At 44.2% G+C, this 18,477-nt stretch overlaps 1 protein-coding gene across 1 annotated transcript; it reads left to right on the forward strand.

Annotated features, from left to right (window-relative positions):
* Nucleotides 1-13,203: 13,203 nt before the first annotated feature.
* On the forward strand, nucleotides 13,204-15,075 carry LOC142164028 (uncharacterized). Its single transcript, XM_075221191.1, has 2 exons — nucleotides 13,204-13,377; nucleotides 14,419-15,075. The coding sequence occupies exons 1-2, from the start codon at nucleotides 13,204-13,206 to the stop codon at nucleotides 15,073-15,075; spliced, it is 831 nt and encodes a 276-aa protein (XP_075077292.1).
* The last annotated feature ends 3,402 nt before the right edge of the window (nucleotides 15,076-18,477 follow it).

The raw sequence follows: 18,477 nt of genomic DNA on the forward strand, positions 1-18,477 counted from the left end.
CCCTGATAGGCTGGTAGGTAAAGCAAGCTCATAAGAAACCTCCCCAGCCCGCCTCAACACCTCAAATGGGCCTATAAACCTTGGGCTCAACTTGCCCTTCTTCCTGAATCTCATAATGCCCTTCATCGGCGAGACTTTCAAGAGAACCTTCTCGCCTACCATAAATGATACATCATGCGCCTTCTGATCCGCGTAACTCTTCTGTCTGGACTGTGCTGTGCGAAGTCGCTCCTGAATCAACATTACCTTTTCCAAGGCATCCTTCACCAAATCAGTACCACATAACTTAGCCTCGTCTGGCTCAAACCACCCGATAGGAGAACGACATCGCCGACCATATAAAGCCTCAAATGGAGCCATCTCGATGCTGGACTGATAACTGTTGTTGTAAGCAAACTCGTCCAAAGGCAAGAACTGATCCCACTATCCCTCAAAGTCAATCACACATACTTAGAGCATGTCCTCCAAGATCTGGACTGTCTGCTCTGACTGCCCGTCGATCTGTGGATGAAACGCAGTGCTGAGCTCCACACAGGTCCTCAACTCACTCTGTACGGCTCTCCAGAAATGCAAAGTGAATTGAGGGCCTCTGTCTGATATGATGGAAACAGGCACACCGTGCAACCGAACTATCTCCCGAATATAAATATGGGCCAACCTCTCTGAAGTATAAGTAGTTACAACTGGAATGAAGTGTGCTGACTTGGTCAACCTGTTAACAATGATCCAAACTGCATCAAACTTCGGTAAGGTCCGCGGCAACCCAACTACGAAGTCCATAGTAATGCGTTCCCATTTCCACTCTGGTATAGTCATCTGCTGGAGTAAGCCACATGGCCTCTGGTGCTCATACTTAACCTGCTGGCAATTTAGGCACCTAGCTACACACTCAACTATGTCTTTCTTCATCTGCCGCCACCAATAATGTTGTCTCAGGTCCCGATACATCTTCGTAGCACCTGGATGAATGGAATATTGAGAATTGTGTGCCTCCTCTAGGACCCTCTCCCTCAAGCCATCGACATTAGGAACACATAAACGACCTTGGAGTCGCAGGACACCATCCTCACCAATAGAAACCTCCTTGGTAACACCCTGTAGTACCGTCTCCCTGAGAACTGTCAAGTGCGGATCATCAAACTGTCGAACCTTGATCTGCTCCAATAGTGAAGACTGGGCAACAACACATGCAAGAACTCAGCTGGGCTCTGAAATATCCAACCTCACAAGTCTGTTAGCCAAGTACTGAATGTCCAAAGCTAGTGGCCTCTCCTCTACTGAAATGAATGCCAAGTTACCCATGCTCTCCGCCTTCCTGCTCAAGGCATCCGTGACTAAATTCGCCTTGCCCGGATGATAAAGAATAGTGATGTCATAGTCCTTTAGTAACTCAAGCCATCTGCGCTGCCTCAAATTGAGATCCCTTTGCTTGAACAAGTGTTGCAAACTGTGGTGATCAGTGTAAACCTCACAAGGCACCCCATATAGATAATGCCTCCAGATCTTATGAGCATGAACAATCGTAGCCAACTCCAAATCATGTACGGGGTAATTCTTCTAGTGGGGATTCAGCTGACGTGAAGCATATGAAATAACTCTTCCCTCTTGCATCAATACACAACCCAGGCTAACGCGTGAAGCGTTGCAATACACAGTATACATCCCTGAACCGAAAGGCAACACTAACACTAGTGTTGTAGTCAAGGCCGTCTTGAGCTTCTGAAAGCTCACCTCGCAATCATCGGTCCAACGGAACGGAGCACCCTTATGAGTCAATATAGTCAAAGGTGCTGCAATGGATGAGAAGCCCTCCACAAATCGGCGATAATAACCTGCTAGCCCCAAGAAACTCCTAATCTCAGTCGCCGGAGTAGGACGAGGCCAACTCTGAACTGCCTCAATCTTCTTGGGATCCACCTTAATACCCTTGCCTGATACCACATGCCCCAAGAATGCCATAAAATCTAAGCAAAACTCATATTCGGAGAACTTAGCATATAGCTTTTGTTCCCTCAAGGTCTGAAGCACCACTCTCAAATGCTGCTCATGCTCCTCCATGCTATGTGAGTAAATCAAGATGTCATCAATGAATACAATAACAAAGGAATCGATATAAGGCATGAACACCATGTTCATCAAATCCATAAATGCCGCTGGGGCATTAGTCAGGCCGAAGGACATCACTAGAAACTCATAATGGCCAAATCTAGTACGGAAGGCAGTCTTCCGAACATTTGAGTTTCGAATCTTTAACTGATGGTATCCGACCTCAAGTCGATCTTAGAAAACACCCTAGCACCCTGCAACTGGTCAAACAAATCATCAATATACGGCAACGGGTATTTGTTCTTAATGGTGACTTTGTTCAACTGGTGGTAATCAATGCACATCCGCATAGTCCCATCCTTCTTCTTCACAAATAATACTGGTGTACCCCAAGGTGATACACTCGGCCTGACGAACCCCTTCGCTAGCAACTTCTCAAGCTATTCCTTTAACTCTTTCAATTCTTTCGGAGCCATACGATATGGTGGGATGGATATAGGCTGAGTGCCTGGAGCCAAGTCAATACAGAAATAAATATCACGATCCAGTGGTATGCCTGGAAGGTCAGAAGGAAACACATCAGCGAACTCCCGGACTACTGGCACTGAATCAATCATCGGAGACTCTGTGGTGGTATCCCGAACATAGGCTAGATAAGCCAAACAACCCTTCTTCAACATATGTCAAGCCTTTAGAAAAGAGATAAACCGACTAGATGTACTGACAAACGAACCCTTCCACTCCAATCTAGTCAACTCTGGCATTGCTAAGGTAACAGTCTTGGCATGGAAATCAAGGATGGCGTGACACGGGGATAACCAGTTCATGCCCAGGATGACCTTAAAGTCGGTCATATCAAGTAACATAAGGTCCGTTATAGTCTCGTTACCACAGAATGTGACCACATAGGATTGATAGATTCGATCCACAACGACAGAATCGCCCACAGGAGTGGTCACATAAACAGGAGTACCCAAGGATTTGCGAGGAATATCCAGGAAATGAGCAAACAGAGATGATACATATGAATAGGTAGATCCTGGATCAAATAACACCGAAGCATCCCTACCGCAGACAGAAATAATACATGTGCTCATGGCATCTGAGTCCACTGCATCTGGTCTGGCCGGAAAAGCATAAAATCTAGCTCGCGGGCTGGCTGGCCTCCACCTGACTGAACAATAGCTGGCTGACCTCCCCCTGCCTTGCCTCCAACTCTAGGACGGCCCCTACCCGTCTGTCCCCCACCTTTGGGCAGTCAGACGGCTGGTACTGCAATCATGGGTTGATGACCCTGTTGTACTGCCTTGCCCCGAAGTCTGGGGCATGTTCTCTTCATGTGACCCAGATCCCCACACTCGTAACAACCTCTCGGTACCATAGACTGCTGCCCCAAAGTCTGACCCTGATGGCCTGAATACCCACTAGAAGAACCCCAAATGGCTGGTGGGCTGTATGAACTCTCTGGCATGGCGCTGAAATAGGCACTGGAAGAACCCTAATGAGATGGTGGGCGATAAGAACTCTCTGTACCACTAAAATAGGGTCGCGTCGGAGCACCTCGAGGAGGTGGTGGTGCTGGATATGTGGCTCTGCTAGGCTGACCCCTCCCAAACTACCATATGCCCCTGGCCGGGGCACCTTTAAACTCTCCAGAGAATCAGACCCTCTTGTCTTGTTGTATCTGCTCTCTACCCCTATGGCGGTAGCCCTCAATCCTCCGAGAAATCTCCACTACTAGCTGATAACTAGTACCCATCTCAACCTCCCGGGCCATACTAGCCCAAATACTGGGGTGCAACCCCACAACAAATCTCCGCACTCTCTATGCATCGGTACGAAGTATCATAAGTGTATGGCGAGACAACTCAAAGAATCTCACCTCATAATCGGTCACTGACATTTGACCTTGCTCGAGCTGCTAGAACTGACCTCGTAACTCTTCCCTCTTAAAAGGTGGAATATACCTATCCAAGAAAAGGTGTATAAACTGGTCCCAAGTCAAGGGAGGAGAACCCGTTGGTTTGCCAAGAAGATAAGACTACCACAATCTACGGGGCCTGCCCTCCAGCTGGAAAGTAGTGAAATCCACCCCATGGGACTCCAATATCCTCGTGTTGCACCAGTCAATGAAGTCCTAGGGATCCTCATGTCGCTCGCCTCCGAAGATAGGAGGGTGTATCCTAGTGCATCTATCTAATAGCTTATGCGGATCGCCGTCCGCAACTGGTCTAGGCTCAGGTGCGACCGTTGCAACTGGCTGGGCTCCGCCCATGAGTAGTGTACCCGGAGTCTGATATACTGCAGCTACATGCCCCAGAGCCTGGGAAATAGGGGTCTGTGCTCCCCCTGCCACCTGAGATGTGGCTAGGTCTGCTGGAAATAAACCAGCCTGAGTCATAGTGTCCATGAACCACAGCATACAACCCATGACCTCCTGAAAACCCGGTGCTGACATGAAATCTACCGGGGCTGGCTCTGTGGCGGGCACCTCGCCCTGCTCCTCAATGATGGGATCCTCCACTGGATCCGCTGGTGGTGCTACCGAGGAAGCTTTGGGATGCCCTCATCCCCTACCTCGGGTCGGTGCCCTCCCCCGGCCTCTTCCTTGGCCTCTAGCAATAGGGGGAGCAGCTCCTCCCAGGTTTGGAATGTCCACCCTACACGTCCTCACCATCTGTGAGAGAATGAGAGAAAGGGTTTTAGTATAGCACCAAATGCACGATAGGAGATGAATAAAGAGTAGTTTCTGAATACCCTATAGCCTCTCAAAGATAAGTACGGACGTCTTCGCACCGATCCGCAAGACTCTACTAGGTCTTTCCATAACTTGTGAGACCTACGTGAACCTAGTGCTCTGATACCATGTTGTCACGACCCAATTCCATCTTAGGCCGCAATGACGCCCAACACCATTGTTAGGAAAGCCAACACCAATAAAACTAATGGTTTCCCGTTTAAATAAATTACCAAGTGGATAACATTTCCTCATTTGTTTAAAAGATTTAGAAATTTGAAAAGGTGACATAATTAAACGGAAGCAAACGAGTACAAATCGTAATCATGTAAACAAATCTAAAATCATAAGTCTACTAGTGTGTGTGCCAAGACCTGGTGTCACAATTATATGGGAAATCTAGTAGAATATACAAAAGAACACTAGCCTACTGTCTGAAATGAAATAGACAGGAAAAAAAATATAAGGGAGACTCCAGCTGCTGCAGAATGACAATGAAGGCAGTTCACCATGAAGTCTCGAGATAGGGATCAAATATGCACACCAGACTGGTAATCAAATGCACCTGCCTCAGATCCTGTATAATTAAGTACAGAGGTGTAGCGTGAGTACATAAATAATATGTATCCAGTAAGTATCCAGTCTAACCTCGAAGAAGTAATGATGAGGGGTCGACTCCAACACTTACTAGGGCCAATAAGATGATAATATAAAATTCTAATTAAGCATGATATACAACAATAAGACTCAAAACAAGAAATAGCTGAACAAGTCTTCAGAAATATTTAAGAGCTTGAATCACTTCCTTCCTTTAAAACATATGATCACACAAATAATGAATTTATACCGATTATGAAAGGAACTTCTAGTTCTATTATCACACATGAATACCACCGAGGAAGTTCGTTCCGATCCAATATAAATGTAAATTGTGCACTGCCGAGGGTCGAACAGTGCGAACCATAGATGCATCTATTACCCCGCTCGCGGATCATAAATGCGACGCGGTCAAATGTAAATTTATCAATAAATCATAACCCTTTCTTGATTCTTTTCAAAATAAAGACAATTCGACTTGAAGCTTTTAAATCCTTAAAAGTTCTCAACTCAGTTCCATTTGATATTGTTAACAAATATAATCAAAAAACGGTGTCCACAAGCATGGTGTAAACCTAAAACTACCCGGACATAAACAAGAATAGTAGCTACGTACGGACTCTCGTCACTTTGTATGTATGTAGACCCCACAAATAACAACACATATTAATTAAGTTCACCTATGGGGTAAATTTCCTCTTATAAGGTTAGAAAAGAGACTTACCTCATCTCAAAGCTTACTTCCCAATTCAAGAATGAGCTCAAACCTCCAAATTTGATGCCAAACGACTCGAAACTAGCCAAACATTATATAAATCGATCAATCTATGCTCAAAAGTTCATATCTCCACTATTAAAGTGATTACCCAACCCAAATTACAAGATTTCTAAAATTCACCCCCGGGCCCACATGCCCGGATTCCGGATATATTTGAAGAATTTTGTTACCTATAACCTTAGAAACATAATATATGATTTTCACTAAGTTTCATAATCAGTTTCGTGGTAAAATCTCATTTTTATTAAACCCTAGGTTTTTCATCTCAACCCATGATTTATACCAAATTTTCATGTGGAAATCTACCTATAATATATGTACTAAACTCATATTCAAAAGAAATTACTTACCTCACAAAGCTAGGTCGAAATCCCCTCCTTAGAAGCTCTCAAATATCCCGAGTGGAAGAAAATGTGATAAAAATGGTCCTAACCCGAATGAGGCTCACTGCTTCCAGCGGTTTCCGCACATGCGCCCTCGCTTCTACGGATAAGGGTCCGCTGCTGCGGAATTCACTAGGCCAGATAGGATACACATCTGCGGACGGGTACCCGCTTCTGCGGAGGATGGGCCGCATTTGCGGAACCTAGGCTGCCCTTCTTTGGCCGCTTCTGCGAGGCTTGGTCCGCACCTGCGAGCTCGCACCTGCAGGTGACCAAGCGCAGGTGCGGTTTTGACAGATCTGGTGCTTCAGCTTTTGCTCCAAATTCTCATCTTGGTCCGAGCCTCATCCGATTGACACTCGGGGCCCCTGAGGCCCCGCCCGAATATACCAACAAGTTTGGAATCATAAAACAGACTCGCTCGAACTCTCAGAACGCCTTCACTATTAGGCACCGAAATGCTCCGGGGTCATCCAAAACTCGATCCGAATATACGCCCAACTACGAAATCATCATACAAACCCATTGGAACTATCAAATCCCGATTCCGAGGTCGTTTACTCAAAAATATTGACCGAAGTCAAATTTGGCTTTTTAAGCCAACCTTAAGGAAACAAGTGTTCCGATTTCAACCCGAACCCTTCCAAATCCCGAACTAACCATCCCCGCAAGTCATAAAATAGTAAAAGCATGTACGGGAAGTCTTATTTAGGGGAACAAGGTTCTAGAAAGTAAAATAATCGGTTGGGTCGTTACACCCCGATTTTGGGAGAGATTGTATTGGGTTGCTTATTTATTTCTATTTTCAGAGGTTCTCCTTAAATGTTAACTGCTTCCATATTTTTTTCAAAGCTCTTGGTTATGTTGGATTAGTTGAGTAATTGGCTTGCCTAGTTCCACGATAGGCGCCATCACGATGGTTGGTTTTGGGTCGTGAAAAGTTGGTATCAGAGCCTAGGTTGCATAGGTCTCGCGAGTCATAAGCAGGTTTAATAGTGTCTTGCGGATCGGTACAAAGATGTTTGTACTTATCTTCGAGAGGCTGCCAAACCCTTAGGAAATTTCACATTCTTGTATTCTTGTCGTACGGATTTGTTGATTACGGTAACTAAATTTTTGTTATTCTTTTCTCTCACAGATGGTGAGGACACGTACTACTGGGCAGCAGGGACAGCCACCAGTACCACAAGCTAGGGCCTCGAGAGGCCGAGGTCGCGATAGAGGCCGCGGTAGGGGCAGAGGTACAGCTCGCACAATAGCTAGGGCAGCACCTGCAGACCCACCAGTCGCTCCAGCTTAGGAGCAGGTACCAGATACAATTGAGCCAGTGGGGCCAGCTCAGGCACCAGCTGTGCCCATCGTGATTCCAGGCCTTCAGGAGGCCTTAGCTCAGATTCTGACCATGTGTACCAGTCTTGCTCAGGCGGTCTCTGTTCCGGCAACAACAACCACTTCTCAGGCTGGGGGAGGTACTCAGACTCCTATTGCCCGTACACCCGAGCAGGTGATGCGGGGACTCTAGAACCCAGGGGCACTATCAGCCCAGTCGGCTACAACTGCTCAGGCCCCGGTAGTCCCCGTTATGGCCGATGATGAGCAGAGGATACTTGAGAGATTTGGGAGACTTCGACCTCCATCATATATCGGTGATGAGTCAGAGGATTCTCAGAGCTTTTTGGATAAGTACGAGTGGATGCTTCAGACAGCGGATATTCTGGAGATTAGTGGGGTCTCGTTCACTTCTTTTTAGTTTTTTTGGGGCTTCCTTCAGATTGTGGGAGGCTTATGAGAGGCGCAGGACGATCGGTGCAGCACCACTTACATGGCAAAAGTTTTTCATTCTTTTCTTGGAGAAGTTCGGTGCCACAGTCTCGCAGAGAAGAGCTGCGCAGACAGTTTGAGCTGCTTCATCAGGATGGCATATCTATGACGCAGTACGAGATGAAGTTTTCTGAGTTGGCTTGTCACGCAGTTTGGTTGGTTCCCACTGATAGGAGAGGATCATGAGGTTCATTGATGGCCTCACATATCAGTTGTGGTTGCTTATGACTCGGGAGAGGGTATCTAGTGCTACATTTGATGACGTAGTCGACATTGCTCGGCAGATAGAGATGGTCCGCAGTCAGGAGGTTTTAGTGGTGTTCCTTCTGGAGGTCAGTTCCACCATGGCAGGGGTTGTTCTTATATCTTGCACCTTCAGTTCAGGGCTCATAGACACCGGGTTCTTTTAGCGGGTATTCTGGTACTCGAGGCTCCCTTTAGTCCCCACCGCCATTCATAGGGAGGGGTTGTTCCGAGTGTGGAGATATGGGTCACATCAAGAGGTATTGTCCCCGCCTTACGGGAGGTCCAGCTCAGCAGAGGAGTCAGCCTACGACTTCAGCACCCGTTACTTTACCACCCGCTCAGCCAGCTCGGGGTGGGGCCCAGTCAGCTAGAGGTCACCCTAGAGGGGGAGGCTGATCAGGTGGCGGTCAGACCCGATTCTATACTATTCCTGCAAGACCAGATATTGTTGCTTCAGATGCCGTGATCATATGTATTGTCTCAGTTTGCCACAGGGATGCCTCTGTATTATTCATATGTATCATCGTATTTTGCTCATCATTTGGATATGTCCTATGAGTCCTTAGTTTCATTTGTTCATGTCTCTACGCCTGTGGGCGATACTATTGTTGTAGACCATGTATATCGGTCATGTGTGGTGAGTATTGGGGGATTGGAGACCAGAGTTGATCCTTTGCTGCTTAGTATGTTGGACTTTGACGTGATTTTGGTTATGGATTGGTTGTCTCCCTATCATACGGTTGTAGATTGTCACGCTAAGACCATGACGTTGGCGACAAGAACAAGAAACAGGTTCATCCCAAGAAAGGCAACAACAATGGATGAACCAAGGCTATGGTGTCATAGCCAATAGCCCGAGGTGATCGGCAGAAAATGATAGTACTAGGAATGATGAGCATGTGACCAGGATGGCTCAGGAAATGGAATCCTTAAGGGAGGAGGTACAACATATTAGGGAATTGGCGCACCTGGCCATGACAACACTTCCTCAACCACCCAGATTCCCTTCTTTAGATTCACTTCCAGATCATTTTCCTTCAACATCACACCAAAACAACAACATTCCAACCTCAACACTCACCACTCAAGTCATACTTCCAGTAAGTCCCACTAACCAAATCCCCATATTCACACTCCCTACGTACCACAATACCCTCATATATCACAGAACCCGCCTATTACCACTAATGCAACTATCGCTCCTCATGATAGATTCACTTTTACCACCAACCAGCACATACCTGTGACACATGCCTCTATTCATGAGTGGTACATTCCCCCTGTATATGCCATTAACGAACCTACCTTTATAGCACCCATCTCGGTCAGGGTACCATATGAGATCGATGAATACATCGAGAAGAGAGAGAATCCAGGCGTAAGGAAAACGAGTCGGTATCTGAGCAGTTGCAAATGTTAAGAAGGCAAATGAAGAGTCTTCAAGTTGCCAGAGGAAGTAAAAGCCTGGACTATAAGGACCTGTGTATTCACCGAGATGTGGATATGCCAGTAGGGTACAAACCTCCAAAGCTCGATGTCTTCGATGGGACGAGGGACCCTCACGCACATTTAAGGGCTTATTGCGACAAGTTGGTCAGAGTAGGAAGGAATGAGAAACTAAGGATGAAGTTGTTTATAAGGAGTCTGACGGGAGAAGCACTCACCAGGTATACGTGACAAGACCCGCAAAATTGGAGAACTTGGCAAGATATGGCGGAGGACTTCATGAACTGTTTTCGATTCAATACAGAGATCACTCCTGATCGGTTCGTTCTGGTGAACCTGCAGAAAAAACCTTCTTAGTCATTTAAAGAATATGCACGATGGTGGAGGACGGAAGCTTCCAGGGTGCAATTGTCGCTGGACGACAGTGAACTAACCAAGTACTTCATCCGAGCCCAAGAGGGAATATACTTTGAAAAGATAATGGGAATAATGGGTCAAAAGTTCCCCGAGCTAGTTAAGATGGGAGATTTCTTAAAGGATGACATAAAATCTGGTAAGGTGAAATCTATGGCAGTGCTGCAAGCGTCCAGCAAGGCCATCCAGTCAGGGTCAATAGGTAGCGAAAAGAAAAAGAAAGAGGAGGTCTCAGCAGTCGTCCCCTACTACCAAACTAACCCGCCTCATGGAAGCACCTCTTATTCCCCGAACAACCACTCACCATCACCCACCTACGCTCCAGTCTATAATATCCAGCCATACTACCACCCTCAATCGCAATACAACCCTCCTCGAGCCAACAACCAAAAAAAACCACAACGGCCCTATGCTCATGTTCAAACCACTACCCACCAAAACCGATATGTGTATGCACCACGCCCTCATCCCAACTTTGAAGAGTGGGGTCCCAGAACTTATACCCCGATTGATGAGCCTCTGGCCCAATTGTTTGAAAGGTTAAGAAGAGTATGATTGATACACTCAATTGAGGGAAGGGTCCCTAAACATTCCTCCAAATACTTTGATGACACTAAGAGATGCATGTATCATTCCAATATACCGGGGAACGATACCGAAGTCTGTTTCAAGTTGAAAAATAAAATTGAAATCTTGATCAAGAGCGGAGCCATCCAGTGCACTCTAGAACCACCTAATGTGAATCGCAACACATTGCCAAATCATCAAAACCAAGGAGCCAACATGATCACGCTAGATGAAAAATATGACTTGAAGGGGACTATTGTCACTATAGGGAATGCAGAAGCTACAAGGATGCCTCCTAAAATGGCTCCAATCATTATAGTACAACTAAAGCCTACAGTGATAGTTCAAACTTATCTGCAGCAACCTGCTGATGCTACTCGGGGCGAAGAAGATCGGGAATACAAAACCGTCACATGGACCTATCTGCAAAAAGAAAAGGCCAAAATGACAGACTCTACCGCAGCCCATGGTATGACTAGGTATGGGAGGTGCTATGCCCCTAAAGATGTCAATTGAGGAAATTCCGGGAGAGAAGAAATTCCAAAAAGGAACATAACAGACCCAGAAGCCGTTGAGTTTTGGAAAAAGATGTCGAGTAAAGAGTATTCTGTGGAAGAGCAGTTAAAGAGAACTCCAACATAGATATCCATCATGGATCTATTGATGAGCTCTGATAGCCATAGGGAAGCTTTGTTGTAAGTACTAAGCGGGGTAAGTGTACCAAGTAACACTACTAGCGAGGCGTTGGCCGCAACAATTAGGAAAATGGTAGAAGCAAACATGATCACTTTCAGAAAAGACAAACTTCCAGCCGAAGGCGCAAGTCACAACAAAGCTCTTCACATCACTGTCAAATACAGGGACAAAGTGGTATCCTGAGTGTTGGTCGATGGAGGATCAGGAATCAATATTTGTCCGCTCTCCACCTTGCGGGAGTTGGGAATTCATTTGAGGGAGGTTAAGGAAATCCACGTAATAGTAAGAGCCTTTGATGGTTCATAAAAGGTTGGTATTAGGGAAATTTATCTAGACTTGCAAATCGGGCCGGTCAACTTTTCGATGTTATTCCAAGTAATGGACATTTCCTCTTCCTATATTTTTTGTTGGGCAGGACCTGGATACATATGGCAGGGGTCGTGCCGTCTACCTTGTACCAATGCATACAATTCGAGTGGGGATGCCAAGAGATCATGGTCCACCACGAGTGGGCTCACTCTGCCTATTTGGATTATGCTGTCCCATTTATTGAGGGTCTAGACGGACTCGCCTTCCTCGCTGTGGAGATCATACAAACTATTGAGATGGAAAAGGCTGAACAAAATTTGGGAATGCAGTCGTTGTATAGATTGAATATGGTTATAAGGGAGATGATGAAATATGGATACAGGCCAGGAACAGGGTTGGGAGCCAAGTCATATAGAATCATAAAGCCAATTGAACATAATGGGTAAAAGGAAGGGCTGGCATAGGATATTAGTCTCCGGAAAGGAAGGCTCACATCGTTAGCTGGCAAAAGGTTTTTGTGCCAGAGCATGTTGCAAGTCCGGGAGAGAGTTCAACACCGGAAGATGATATCATCGACGGGATGGGAAAGTTATTCTAGAATATGATTGAAGAATGTTGTGAAGGAACTAACATCAATACACCGATTATCAGGAATACCGAACCATGGGAAGAGCTGTAGAATTGGACCGCCAGTCTATCTTTGGTTCGCCGGGAGTCTTGGTAGTATGGAACTGTAAAAGCTTTCTTTTGAAAGTGCACGGTCAATTGAGTCATGTACTGTGTCTGTGCCTTTTATTCATTTGCATCTTGAGAATGCTTAAGATGTTCCCCCTTTTGATGAAATAAAAAGAATCATTTTCCTAAATATCGTAACTCTATTTTACCGCTTTAGTTTTACTTAGTTTTTCTTTTTAGTAACGGAACTGATAAAAAACCGCATTCCAAGATTATGACATGTAACGAAACCGTCGAGCGCAATGACCCAGATTACGAGGAATATGACAAGAGTATGATGCCAAACAATTTTCCATAGTACATCGAACAGCTGGAGAGCCAGAAGAAGCCCAACCTCGAAGAAACAGAAGTAGTCAATCTTGGAAGCGAAGAAGACGTGAAAGAAACTAGAATCAACATTCATCTAGAAGCCGAGCAGAAAGAAAAAAATGATTGAGCTCGTCCGACAACACATTGACATGTTCGTATGGTCCTATGATGACATGCCAGGATTAATCACCGACATTGTCTCGCATCGACTACCCACTGACACTGCCAGACCGCCGATCAAGCAGAAGCTTGGGAAGTTCAAACCTGATTTAAGTCTGAGGATAAAGGAAAAGGTGACCAAACAAATAGAAGCAAATGTAGTAAGGGTCACCAACTATCCAAGATGGTTGGCAAACATCATCCTAGTGCCCAAGAAGTATGGGAAGATCAAAAAATGAGTGGACTACCGAGATCTCAACAAAGCTAGTCTAAAGGACGATTTCCCCTGCCAAATATCCATATCCTCATCGACAATTGTGCAAAGCATGAGCTGCATTCATTTGTGGATTGTTTCACTGGGTACCACAAAATCATAATGCACGAGGAAGACGCAAAGAAGACAACTTTCGCAAAATGCCTTGGGGAGTCTACTGTAATAGAGTTATGCCGTTCGGTCTCAAGAACGCCAGCGCCACCTACATGAGGGCCATGACAACCCTCTTTCACGACATGATTCATAAGGAGATTGAAATATATGTGGATAATTTCATCATTAAATCTCGAAGGAGTTCAGAGCATTTGGACGACCTGAAGAAATGTTTCAAACTCCTGCGAAGATACATTTTAAAGTTGAATCCAGCAAAGTGAGCATTCGGAGTCCCCGCTGGAAAAATATTGGGTTTTATTGTAAGTAGGAAAGGGATAATTGGACCCATCAAAAATCAAAGCCATCCAGGAACTACAACCACCAAAGAGCAAGAAAGATGTCATGAGTTTCCTAGGAAGATTGAATTACATCAGTCGCTTCATAGCCCAGTCCACGATAATCTGTGAACCCATTTTTAAGCTACTAAAGAAAGATGCTACCATGAAATGGACAATGCCTTCGGCTGTGTATTTAGGTAGCATGATGAAACTGGGAGAAAGGAGCAGGACATCTACTACTTTAGCAAGAAATTCACACCATGTGAGGCCAAGTATACTTTGATATAATGCACTTGTTGTGCTCTGACTTGGATTTCTCATGTCGGCATGTCGGCATGTCGGCATACACCATGCATCTGATATCTCGGCTCGACCCGCTCAAGTACATTTTTCAGAAGCCAATGCCTACCGGAAAGCTAGTTAAATGGCAAATTCTCCTTAGCAAATTTGACATTGTGTACATAACTTAGAAGGCTATCAAAGGACAAGCTTTAGCCGACTACCTCGCCGAGAATCCAGTGGATGGGGATTATGAACCACTTACCACATATTTCCCCCATGAAGAAGTACTATTTGCCAGGGAAGATATTGCAGAATTATACCGTGGATGGAGGATGTTTTTCGATGGAGCGGCAAACTTCAAAGGAGTCGGGATTGGGGCAGTCCTGATTTCGAAATCTGGAAAACACTATCCAGCATCGACAAAGATAAGATTCTCGTGTACCAATAATATGGCTGAATATGAGGCATGCGTCCTTGGAATTAGAATGGAAGTCGACATGAACATCAAAGAACTGTTGGTCATAGGAGATTCTGATTTGCTAATACACCAAGTCCAAGGAGAATGGTCAACTAAGAATGTAAAGATACTGCCAAACCTGCACTGCATGAAGGAGATGTGTAAGAAGTTCACAAAGAATGAGTTCAAGCACGTCCCTAGAATTCAGAACGAGTTCGCTGACGCCCTTGCGACCTTATCATCTATGATTAAACATCCGAACAAGAACTACATCGACCCCATCGAGAAAGAAATCAAGGATCAACATGCCTATTGCTTCCATGTGAATGAAGAACCAGATGGCAAGCCTTGGAAGAAATACATGCAGGGACGTGCAGACCCCACATGAACGGGTTCACACTAGCCAAGAAGATTTTGAGAGCTTGATAATTATGATGACTATGGAAAGAGACAGTATCCGCTATGTGCAGAAGTGTCACCAGTGCTAGATTCACGTAGATTTCATCCGGGTTCCACCAAATGAGTTTTATATAATGGGTCCACCCTGGACTTTTGCCGCCTGAGACATGGACGTGATAGGACCCATAGAGCCTGCAGCGTTAGATGGACATTGTTTCATCATGGTGTCCATCAATTATTTCACCAAATCGGTCGAAGCATCTTCCTATAAGGCCGTCACAAAGAAGGTAGTGACAAATTTTGTCCGGAACAACATCGTTTGCAGATTTGGGATACCAGAGTCTATCATCACTGACAATGCTGCTAACCTCAATAGCGACCTCATGAGGGAAATCTATGAGAAGTTCAAAATCGTCCACCACAATTCTGCAGCCTATAGACCACAAATGAATGGGGCAGTCGAGGCACCTAACAAAAATATCAAGATTTTGCGAAAGATAGTGGACAGTCACAGACAATGGCACGAGAAGTTACCTTTCACTTTATTAGGTTGCCGAACTACCATGAGAACATCTACTGGGGAAATACCATACATGTTGGTATACGGCACTAATACGGTGATACTCGCAGAGGTCGAGATACCGTCCTTAAAAGTTATTCAAGAAGCAAAATTGGATGATGCAGAGTGGGTACGGGTCAGGCAGGAATAACTCATGCTCATTGATGAGAAAAGAATGGATGTAGTATGTCATGGCTAGCTATACCAGAACAGGAAGGGTAATGCATTTAACAAAAGAGTGAAGCCTCGCCAATTCACACCAGGGCAGTTGGTTCTGAAGAAAATCTTTCCCCATCAAGAAGAAGTTAAAGGGAAATTTGCACCAAACTGGCAAGGTCCTAACGTGGTCCATAGAGAACTGTCTGGTGGAGCTCTAATCTTAGCAAAAATGGATGGAAGAGTCAGCACGAAGCCTATCAACTCGGACTCAATCAAGAGATACTATGCCTGAAGACAGATAGAGTTAGGGCTTTTGATGTAACAGAACTACGTTCAACCTGACTTGCCACGGAGGGATACGTAGGAAACCCACGTAGGGTTCGGATTCTCTCCCCCTTTATCTTGTAATAGAAAAACCAAATATCATTTTTGTATGTTGTTCAGGAATTACGCCGACTTGATATCCTCAAAAAGGAATACATAGGCAATCCTCATCGGATTCAGTCAAAAAGGAATACGTAGGTTGTCTGAGTCAGACTCGGCCATTTTCATTTCTTAATCTCATCATTTTACATATGTTGTAATTGAACTACGTTCCAACCTGATTCCATTTTGGATACATAGGCTGCCTGAGCCAGGCTCGGTCGTGTCATCACATTTCATCATTATCCCACGAACTGCATTCGAACCTAATTCTATTTTCGATACTTAGGCAACCTGAAAGGGTTCAGTCATAACCTTAGGAAACCTCTGTAATGCATTAGCTCTAATTAGGACACAGTCGCAACAACAAGTAGCTATGTTGTCAGAGACATCACAGAAGATTAACAATGACGTGACAAAGTTATCGAAGGGGTACGTTCGCATGCGAAGAACCTTTCGTAACATGTCGTAATCTGAAACGACGGCATTTGCCTTAAAAGAAACAAGTATTTTCAAAATATTTTCTAAAATATATATAAAGTAATATGTTCTATCTACCAAACTTAGTGGCGCAATCATGTCAAAGACTGAGGCAAATCAATACCATGTTCAACGCAAACCAACTTCCCCCTACTGACGAGCGCACAACACCACTTTAATTATGCTCACTAGTCAAAGATAGTATAGTATAATATCGTATCCACAGGGAATGGAGTTAAATAGTATTGTCATAGTTTCTAGATTGATCGCTATCTAGGAGAATCAACAATCGAGATTTATATAATGAATAACTAAAATTAACTAAGAATCTAAACCTATTGACTAATGACAACCGCAACAAAGGTAAGCAAGGAAGTTATCAGTGGGAGAAAATAGGGGTTAATTGGATAGGTGCAAGATAATTGTTTGGGATCTAACTCTAGATAATTCACTTCTAATGTTTAAGTGAGTCTCTTTAATTCACTCAATTATTAGTTCAAACGTTTAGTAAAAACTCCTCTCTCGATTAAGTCACAACCTCATAAGATGAACCAATTTAAGCACGTGAAGATATGCAAGAATTCTTAGTGGATTGGTCTTTAGGAGAACCTCTCTCGATTATCCTCCTAACTAGGTTTAATCAACAATTCAACTAGCCTCTTTCTATTACTAAGAAGATTTAATGAACTCAACCAACAATATAATGCAAATATATCACAATGTATTCCTCTCTCGATTACATGAACAAGTAAATATAGATGCAACAGTTAAATCATCTAAAATACTTCAATACATAAAACTAGAGTTATAATACATAAACAAATATCAATAAACCAAATCCATCAAATCCTAAAGAGAACTACTCCATAGATATGGAGCAATTCATCACAAATATATTTAAAGTAAAGGAAAATATAAAACGATCCAAACTCGGGTCTTGAGTGAGGACTGAATGATGTAATCCTTGTGCTTTTGCTTCTCCAACTCCTCCTTAGCCTCCCTAGGTATCAAATATTGTCCGAGTCAGATATGCGGAGTAGATATCCACATCTTTTCACCAACCCAAGTACTTTTCTATGTCCGTTTGAGGACGAATGGTTGTTTTAGAGGTGGAGAATTTGATGACCTGATAGGTCGTCTTATGTTTTAAAAACCTAATTCTGTGATCCAAAGCCTTAAAAATCTCATTTTTACCCTCCTAGAGTTGCGTGCGCGGTACGGGCGTGTTTCCGGAAAGCTTTTATGTTAAAAACTGTGAAATATATGAAATTTTGCTTTGAAAACTATTTAAGATGCCTTTGGTCAAAATTTTGAGTAAATGGACCCTGATCCATATTTTGATGGTTCCGGTAGGTCCGTATTGTAATTTTGGACCTGGGCGTATGCCCGGAATCGAATTCCGAGGTCCCTAGCTCGAGATATGAAATTTTGATAAAAAATTAAAAGTTTGAAAGTTTAATGATTTTAAGAATTGACTGATGTTTGGTTTTGTTGATACTGGGTCTGTACTTTGGTTTCGGAGCTCGGTACAGGTCCACTATAATATTTATGGCTTGTCTGTCGAATTTGGTGAGAAACAGAGTTGATTTGACGTGATTCAGATGCTCGGTTGTGAAAATAGAAGTTTTAAAGTTTTCTTGAAAATTCTATTTGATTTGGTGTCCGATTCGTAGTTCTAGGTGTTATTTTGGCGATTTGATCGCCCGAGCAAGTTTGTATGATGTTCTAGGACTCGTGTGCATGTTTGGTTTGGAGCTCCAAGGGCTCGGG

The sequence above is a fragment of the Nicotiana tabacum genome, chromosome 9 (assembly GCF_000715075.1).
Source record: "Nicotiana tabacum cultivar K326 chromosome 9, ASM71507v2, whole genome shotgun sequence".
Lineage (NCBI taxonomy): Eukaryota > Viridiplantae > Streptophyta > Magnoliopsida > Solanales > Solanaceae > Nicotiana > Nicotiana tabacum.